General features: G+C 48.2%; 1 protein-coding gene across 1 annotated transcript; it reads right to left on the bottom strand.

Moving 5' to 3' along the window:
- Positions 1–5,445: 5,445 nt before the first annotated feature.
- Positions 5,446–6,358, bottom strand: LOC124669534 (ribulose bisphosphate carboxylase small subunit, chloroplastic 1-like). Its single transcript, XM_047206139.1, has 2 exons — positions 6,148–6,358; positions 5,446–6,031 (listed from the first exon to the last, which is right to left on the bottom strand). Exons 1-2 carry the CDS (start codon positions 6,289–6,291, stop codon positions 5,651–5,653), a joined length of 525 nt encoding a protein of 174 aa, XP_047062095.1. The 5' UTR covers positions 6,292–6,358; the 3' UTR covers positions 5,446–5,650.
- Positions 6,359–9,019: the final 2,661 nt, after the last annotated feature.

The following is a 9,019-nucleotide window of genomic DNA, read 5'->3' as shown; positions in this document are numbered from 1 at the left end:
TCTCCTGGGAAGGATCAGCCGCAGCTCAGCGAGGAGGCAGAGTAGAGGAAGAAGGAGGAGGGGGGAACTTACAGGTGAAGCGGATAGAAGCACGGCCATGGCGACACGGCGGCACACGCCGGGCGAACGGCGGCGCCAGGCCAAGCTGAGCCAGGCACCACCTCGCCGCAACGCCTGCAACACCACGGCGGCGCCACGGCGCCAGGATCGCCGGTGGGCGACGAATCGCCGCGGATCACCACGGCCTTGCGAGCAGACGAGTTGGGGGCGAGAAGAGGAGGCGACGAGGACCAGATCGACACGGTGGATCTGGTGCGCCATCGAGAGGCGGTTCAGATGCGCCCCATCTCACCGCCGGCGATAGTCGGAGGCGGCCGGAGAAATTCGGCGAAGGCGACGGCGACGCGAGTCGCTAGAGCTCGGGAGGAGTTAGGGTTTGCGCGGAGAGCGAGGAAGGGGACGAGTGAGTCCGACCGAGCCGGACAGGCGGCTCGGGTTCGACCTAACCCGCTGGGCCACCCTGACAGGTGGGTCCAGGGGTACTTTAGTCATTTCACAAATTCAATTAAACCAGAAACTTGGAAAATAAATAGAAAATGAATAAGAGCTCTAAAAAAATAATTAAAAATATGAAAACTACTCAGCATAAAATTCTCTATCAGAAAAAAATATAAAAAGGAATTTTTGAAGACAACTAAGATTAAGTACTAATTTGATGATTATAATAATCATTTAAATCACACTTTATATTTTCAATAATGAAAATAAGTCCATAAATTCTTTTGGACTTTAAAAACACCTTGACAACATTTCAAGGTAGTATTTTACCCTAAACAGAGTATCCCTAAATTGTTCTTAGTAATTACCTCTTACATAAAATAATAAGCATCGGAAAGGGGGGAACAAACCCTAAAAATGGAAAGCATGCATAATTGCTTCTTTAACCATTGCCCTTATCGGACAATGATGCTTTTTTTCAGCAACAGAGGACAAGGGTCAGTCCACACCATCCAACTGCAACACTTTGCAGTGTTCGGTGCAAGTTCATCACTTGCTCATGTCATTTGAGTATTTTTACCAAATTACTTGCAAAGTACTATGTTTATCACTATTGCATAAAAAGCAAAACCACTATTTTCATAACTATGAATATGACTATGTGGTGGGCAATGGAACCATGGATTGTGTTGATATGGTGGAGGTTCCATTGCAAGGGTTTATATCCATCTATGATTAAACAACAAATGTCGTCCAATGATTCTTGTGCCGTAATAACCGTGTTAACCATAAGATCTGGAGTGTGACAGAGTAGTCAAAAGTGTTTCCACCTCTCGTTCATCAACGGATGCGCTTTACCGTAGTACACTTTTAATCCAAGGGGGCAAACGGTGAGGCTGGGGAGTCCTAAGTCCCCACGGTATTGTCCGTAGTACACTTGTCGCCCGAGGAGCAAGCGGTGAGGCTGGGGAGTCCTAAGTCCCCACGGTATTGCGGTCTATGATGAGTTGCAACGACCGGCGAAGGTTGACGGCCGTGATGCCTGATATTATTCGAGGTCGGATGGTATCCTTTGGATACACTGGCCGGCGAGGACCCAAGGTCGGAATTGCAACAAAGGGTGGGTGTTCGAGGTAGCGGAGGAACATGATTGGCTAGACCTTATACCGGGCCTCACACCAAAGGAAGTGTGGACGGGAAAGCTGCCCGGTTGGCACCAAGGTTAAGATCTCTTATGGGTAAAGCAACACACCTCTGCAGAGTGTAATGAATCGTGACTTGTCACTCCCTGTTCCGGGATTTGGAACTGCGAACGCTGCCGGAAAGGAACTCCATGAAGTTCTAGTAAACCGGTGAAGGCTGACGGACATAGTTCTTCCGAATAAAAGCAAACTCTTGAAGAAATGATTATCAAAACCTGCATCGGTATTAGACTTTCTGGTCTGATATCGTAGCTAGTGCATTAAACACATCTTTTCTATAATGAACTTGTTGAGTACGCTCGTACTCATACCACTCTTAAATCCCCAGCTTAGATTGTCTGAATCGACTTGAGGAGGACAACAACGACCCCGAAGGAGCAGAAGACATCTGCTATGAAGAACCAGACCTCTCCAGAGGTATAGAAGGAGTTGACTACCTCATCGTCTACGGAACCGGGGAGGGTTCCGGAGGAGAACAAGCTTAGACCTACCTAGTAGTAGTAGTATCCGAGCAGTGCGAACACTTAGCACTTAACTGCTCGTTGAGAATAAATGTATAATCTAGTAAGACTTCTATATTGTAAATGTGGCATTGATGGCGTGAGGGAAGATAAATGCACATCGATTTCACACCTAGAACAGCCCCAAGATGAAAGCAGATATTATTACTATTTATCCCCCAAAGAAAATACAAAATTGAGAAAATTGAGATGTAAGTAACAAGTTCTTCAGCTGTATGGACAGCTCGTGTGACAGCTTCCTAGAGCTGCTGGTAGAGACCACAATAACTCCGCTACACCAGTACATGCACATTCGTAGAAACACAATGATAAAATCAACTAAAAACCCACAAATACATGTTTACTAATTTTTCTATAGAAAATGTCTGCAGTCTGTGATCCCAGGAAGATGCTTGATGGTGCAATGATCTTAAGAGATGGTATCATGTTTCTGCATTGCATCTTCTACATTCATTGTAGCCAATCCAAGGTTTATGCCATAATCTGTATTAATAATTCTAGACAAGGAACAAGTGGAAATCATTTTAACAGCCCCTCTGCGCCTTCTCATTACCTACAACATGTAACTGAAGTACTGAGTTTATCTACCTTTCAATATGAAGATCATTGAGCAGCTTTTCAAATTGAAGATCAGTGAGGGCAGAGAATATTTGTATGCTCTAGTTATACCCGTTGTACTCCTAGTTCCTACAAGTGATGGACTGATGGTCTGAAAACCTAGGATTGTACACTGAGGTGCATTATATGTACTACAAGTTGTACAACTAATATTCAGACTTGGATTTTGTTGCACATCAAGTTACCTACCATTGGTCATATGGTAGCAGCATCACGCCTCAGACCAAAACAACAGGGAAAGAAGGATCATTCAACGTCACGTGAAGATTAGCCTAAAGCTACAAAGTTTTTGGCGGTGTATCATCCTTCTTATTGCCAACATTTTTCACTCTGACCTCCCACTACTTGTTGCAAGTTTGAGAGAATGTTGAGATTTTCTACTCTTCTATCCAAAATCTAATCCAATATAGAAAATATATAGGAGGTATCACATAAATGTGATTGTGCGGGACTCCTGAAACCATAAGAACAAAATAATGGCAGTTATAAATAATATATTTCCACCACTTTATCACAACTTAATTCATAAAATTAGTTCAAAGACACATGTAAGATATCTGGAACTCCAAGTACCAAGATCCTCTAAGTAAACCCACCATACGAAGACTAAAAAAAATCTACGAATGCATGATATTTCTTGGTGAAATTAACCTATAACCTACCGCTCTGTATGGATGAACTGATATTAAATACAACATAAAATTTTAACAATAAAATCCAATAGCGTTAGTAAAGATTATAACAAATTAACAAAAGATGATAGAGAAACCATGCCATTTATGAAAAAAGTAGTTCTCAGTTACCAGGAATCAGCCAAGCAATAGAACGTTCTGATTTATTGTTTGTTGACAAACGGTTGTTCAACTCGTCCCGTTGAATCAACCCAGCAATGATCCTCAGTTGGACATGCCAGCAAGCCCCGACCACCCTCAATACCTAATGCAGACAATCATATCTTCCATTTAAATAATCAACTAGCACCCTTCCGTGACAGAAATTCAGTTTCTATACTACTTCCCCTAACTGCTAGAGCATGCATTAGGTTCGGATCCAACATCACGTCGGTCTCATGGTACTCTCATATGATGATCAAAGGCAAAGCAACAAGTAAACCAAGCAGCAGCCAGGGCAAGAAAACTAACCTGCCAGCGAGCTGGCGTCCGAGCCGGCTCCGCGCAGGCAGACATCATTGGACGGGAAGTTGGCGGCAGCGTCCCTCCTTTGAGTGTGTGGGAGGTGGAGGAGGCAGCATCATCTACGATGTGCTAGCGACGGTGGCGTCTAACCTGTCGCCTCCTAGGAGTTGGGAGAGGTGGCTTCATCTTCTGTTTTGTTTAGGGCTCTTTAATATTTTTCTACTGCTAGTAATTACGTCTAATGGCCTGGCTGGGCCTAATATATATAGGACGGACAATCTGAGCCATTGGATGTTTCCTACTTGTCCCTCTCTTATGACAAGTAGAAGGTACTGTAAAATAAGCCACAAACTATCCCCCAATAAACAGAAGACATAAAATAGGAAAAAGAGGACAAAGAAAGTTTGGAATCTTATAAGGATTTGAGCTGTCCCAATCCATTTACTATGAGCTCCATATAATGCTCTCAAGCTATTTATGCAAATGACGGGTTTTCCAAGAAAAAAAATGACCCCATCGTAAACGTACTCACACTAAAATTCATAGTTTTATCAGTAATCCTTTTTCCACTTGTCCATTCTTATTCTGAGAGCAACAATGAAGCTGGCATGTGGAAAACATGTAATTGCATAGTCCTTGAAATGAAAATGCTAAACAACAAAGGATGGCTTCCACAAAGAGGTGCATTTCCATCTAGAATCTAGCTAGGATTACACTATGTCGAACTATATGTCTTTGAGTTCCAAGCTTTCCAACAAGGAGAATTATAAAATCTAGGTTTAACAGATGCAACGAACTTATTAGAAAGTACTTAGCAAAAATAATATCTTACTGAAGACCATTCTGGCTCTCTAACTTCCACCGCCACTTAGAAAGTAAGATTATATTTTGCTATCTCACTACCTTAGCACATCAACCTCCTTTAGATTTTCAAACCGTAGCCTACCTAAACATATCTTTTCCATTCTTCCTATTTTGATGGCAAGAGAATCTTCTTCTATGATTATCCATCTTTTCAAGGAAACGTTTTTCACTGGAAGTAATAAGGGATACAAAAAAGCACAAGTTAAGCATCATTCTCAATCCTGGTACCAAGCTTAGGTAGATATTTAGCATCCAAAAAGTTGTAGACAGTTCTCGGAGAATATAAATGACATGAACTCCTTGGAGATATTTCAAAGGAAGGGTCCCAAATTGACAAATAAATTGACCGGCCAAAATTAGCAGAGAGGTCAAGCACACCAAGGAAAGAAAAAGCATGATGTGCGACTCAACAAACAATGGAGTGGAAGGGAGTAACACAAAATGAGTCACATAAAGTTTTCTACTGGGGAGAGACGCTTGAATTTTTTGTTGATCCTAAGGAGATCATCTTATATTTGGAAACTACAGCAACTTTCCATCTATCAGCAATGCAAATGATAGATATTCACATAGATTTGTAGAAAAACAGAATAGGCGGATTGTATATAAATACACACGGAAATAATAAATAATATTATATGTGTATGTGTATGCTTTTACATGTAGCCGGTTCTAGAATTCACATATCACAGCTCTTCCTAGGTCGGTAGGTACATACATACTTGAATACGTGCAAACACAATCACATTAAATACAAAATAAACCGAGTCTTCGGCAAAAGTATATAGCGGCTGTTGTTTCAGCTGGCAGCTTATGCCTTGCCGGACTCCTCGCAGCCTGGTGGCTTGAAGGCGATGAAGCTGACGCACTGCACCTGACGGATGTTGTCGAAACCGATGATGCGGACATAGGCGTCAGGGTACTCCTTCTTGACCTCCTCCACCTCCTTGAGGACCTGGGCGGCGTCAGTGCAGCCGAACATGGGCAGCTTCCACATTGTCCAGTACCTGCCGTCGTAGTATCCGGGAGTGCTGCCGAACTCACGGAAGATGAAGCCAACCTTGCTGAACTCCAAGCAGGGAACCCATTTGGAGCGGATCAAGAAGTCGATCTGCTTCAGGAGGGCCTCGGGCGAGAGCGGTGGCAGGTAAGATAGGGTCTCGAATTTCTTGATGCCCTCAATCGGCCACACCTGAATTGTTGATCAGAACACACATACATGAGATGGATGTCAGCTCAATATTTGGTGCGGAGTGAATTGGACTGTCAATAAAACTCGTGCATTTACTACTTTAAAGATGCACATACCTGCATGCACCTGATCCTTCCACCGTTGCTGACGCTGCCGAGGCTGGCGGCGCTGCGGCGGCTGACGGGGAGGCCAGCGGTGGACTTGAGGCCCTGGAAGGGCGCCACAGTAGTGGCCGACGAAGCCATCACGGCAGGGGCCATTGTAGTGCGCACTTAGCTAGCTGCCTAGTTGTATATGCTTTACTAAGAAGAGGAGGAGGCAGGGTACACAATCGCCGGGTCACCCACGGTGTATATATTGCTAGATATGCCCAGCTCTGTTCCATTCCATTCATTCGAGATATGGTGTGGGTGGCTGTGGTGTTTGCCTCCTGCAAGGTGCCTTATCTGTCCGGATCAGGGGAAGAGGGATGGCCGTCGGATACATATCTGTGATCATTGACTGGTGGCCACATACTTAGAGCATCTCTAGCCGCGTCCCCAAAGCGTCTCCCAAAGAGATTTGAGGAGCGCCGGATAAAAAATCGTTCCTAGCCGCGTGCCTCAAAGGTCCTTTCCGTGCGACGCGGTCCAATACGATGTTCGGCGCCCCGAGCTCGTCCTCGGTACACAGGGACACTCCGAGCACGCCGGACACAATGAAAAACGAGGCGAGAAGACGCGGGCCCGACGCGTTAGCGACTCGGAAGCCTAAAACCCCGTCGCCTACCTTTGGTCATGCGATGTTAATGGCGTCCCAGCTTTTGATGCAGGGATGCGTCTCGTCGTGCATGGCCGCGTGGCCATCCGCGCCGGTGTTTGTTGCGTTTAATGCCCCAGTGCCGCTTCGCCTAGCACCGCTGCATAATAAGAGTGTCCCTCCTTCCGTCTCATCACAATCTCTTGTCGCTCCAACCTCCAACCTCTCGCCGCTCCCAAATTTCCTCCTCCCTCGCCAATGTCGTCGTCCCGCAAGATTGTCGCGGCAGCCTCACTGTGGCGGAGGCGTGGGCGCTGTACCGCGCGAGATATCCCATCCCGGCGGACATGCGCCTGCCAAGCAGCAACGGATGGAGGATGGTCGTCAACAGCGTAGGCTTTCCGCGGCTTCCGTCGCCGGGCACGGAGCGCTGGAGGGACGCGATCAGGGCCCGGCGGTCTCGCCTCACCGTCGAGGAGCGGGCCGATCCAACCTGGGCGGCCACCAACAACGACACCTGGTGGGTCGCCTACTTCCAGGCCCAGCACGACGTCGAGATGAACAGCACCGCCGGCCTCATCGACCGGCGGAACAACTGGAACAAGGATGGGCGCCTCCTCTTCTGGGGCGTTCCGGGGCGCACCCTGGAGCACGTCGCCGACGACATCTAGAACGACGCGCCGAGGTTGGAGATGCCGTCGTTGCCGCCACCATCTCTGTATCGCGCTAGCAGCCGAGCAGGACGTACTCGTCCTCCTCCAACTCTTTTTTGTCAGGGCCGGCGCGATCGGCGCCTTCCTCATCGCACTGCGCCGCGCCCTACACCGTGCCCAAGTGCGAGGTGAAGGAGGAGCCGGAGTTCGCAACGCCGCCCGTCAATCCGAGGCGCGGCGTTATCCGGCAGCAGCAAAGGCGCGCCGGCGGCGCCCTCCTCATCCCGAAGCCGGAGGTGAAGGAGGAGCAGGACGATGAGGCAGCCGGGAAGGCGGGGCTGCAGACAGCAACAACCCCGAGGATTGCCCAGGGCTGCACGCGGCATTCGCGGCGTCGCTGAACGACAAGGACGCCTGGAGGGGCGACCTCGACGCGGCGATCGCCATGTCCATCCGCAACACCGGGAAGCCGCTCGTCGACCTCACCGACGACGGCGAGACTGGACCAAGCGGCACGGTGAAGGACGAGCCCGTCGACGAGCCCAACAAGCGCGGCAAGCAGGAAGTCGCCACCGACGACATGTACAACTTCCATCGAATTTCGTTCGAATCTATGTAATATATAGTAAATTTGAATGAATTCGCTTAACTTTTAAATATCTGGAATTTTATTTGGAGGACGCGGCTGAGGAGAGACGTCCCCCAAACACAGCACGAAGAAAATACATCCCCAAACGCTCGATCCAGCAGAAAATGCTCTTATCTACACTGCTGGGTCTCAGAGCTTGCATTCCAAATGCACAACCAGAGCCACAACGTCTTGACAAAATAGCAGATGCACATGGTCAAGTCCGGAACAGCTGCACAACGCTCTCCAACAGCAACAGATCGAGGAATAGGAGAAAAAAATTGACATTTGGGTGGCTGCTGTCAGAACGGCCGCGTCCAACGGATCCGTGTCGTCGAGGGACTCCATGAGAACGGTGGCGAAGCTTGGGCCCCGCACGGTGACCGAGCTCGCATGCGCCGGCCATGGCGGCAGACAGGAGACCGCCGGCAGCAGCGCGCCCTTTCCCGACCTCACGACGCAGGGCTGTACAAGCAGCGTCGCAGGAAGCGACGATGCAGGTGGTCGAGGTCGGTGAGCGGCGTCGGAGGGAGGAGCTCGCCGGAGAAACCGGCACCGGAATCCCGCGGCCATGCGCGCGATGCGGTCCGGCAAGCTCGACGGAACCGCGCGCACGGACGCACGCGCGCGCCGGCGAGCAAACCGGCCGCACCGCCATGGGCCGCCGCCTTTCTTGTCGCGTTAAGGGAGAGGAGAAATGTGTGGTTAGGGTTAGGGCTCGTCTTCTCTTCTTGTTGTGACTTCTTTTACTTTTAAAAAAATCTTTACTATTATATGTGGATAGGTGATGTTGGTAGGTAAAAAAATCAGACTAATTTTCCGTACATCTAAAAAACCAAAGAAGATTCCCGTATCGAAGAAAACCAGGAAGAAGGAAACCCTAGTCGCCTAGCGATTGATGTTGGGTGACGAGAGGAGAGGGTGCATGGGATTAGCTAGGCTTTTTAGGCTTGGCCCACTTGGGTGGGT

Source organism: Lolium rigidum, chromosome 7, assembly GCF_022539505.1.
Source record: "Lolium rigidum isolate FL_2022 chromosome 7, APGP_CSIRO_Lrig_0.1, whole genome shotgun sequence".
NCBI classification, from domain to species: Eukaryota; Viridiplantae; Streptophyta; class Magnoliopsida; order Poales; family Poaceae; genus Lolium; species Lolium rigidum.
The sequence above is the reverse complement of the archived record's forward strand: the minus strand, read 5'-3'. Positions and strand labels throughout refer to the sequence as shown.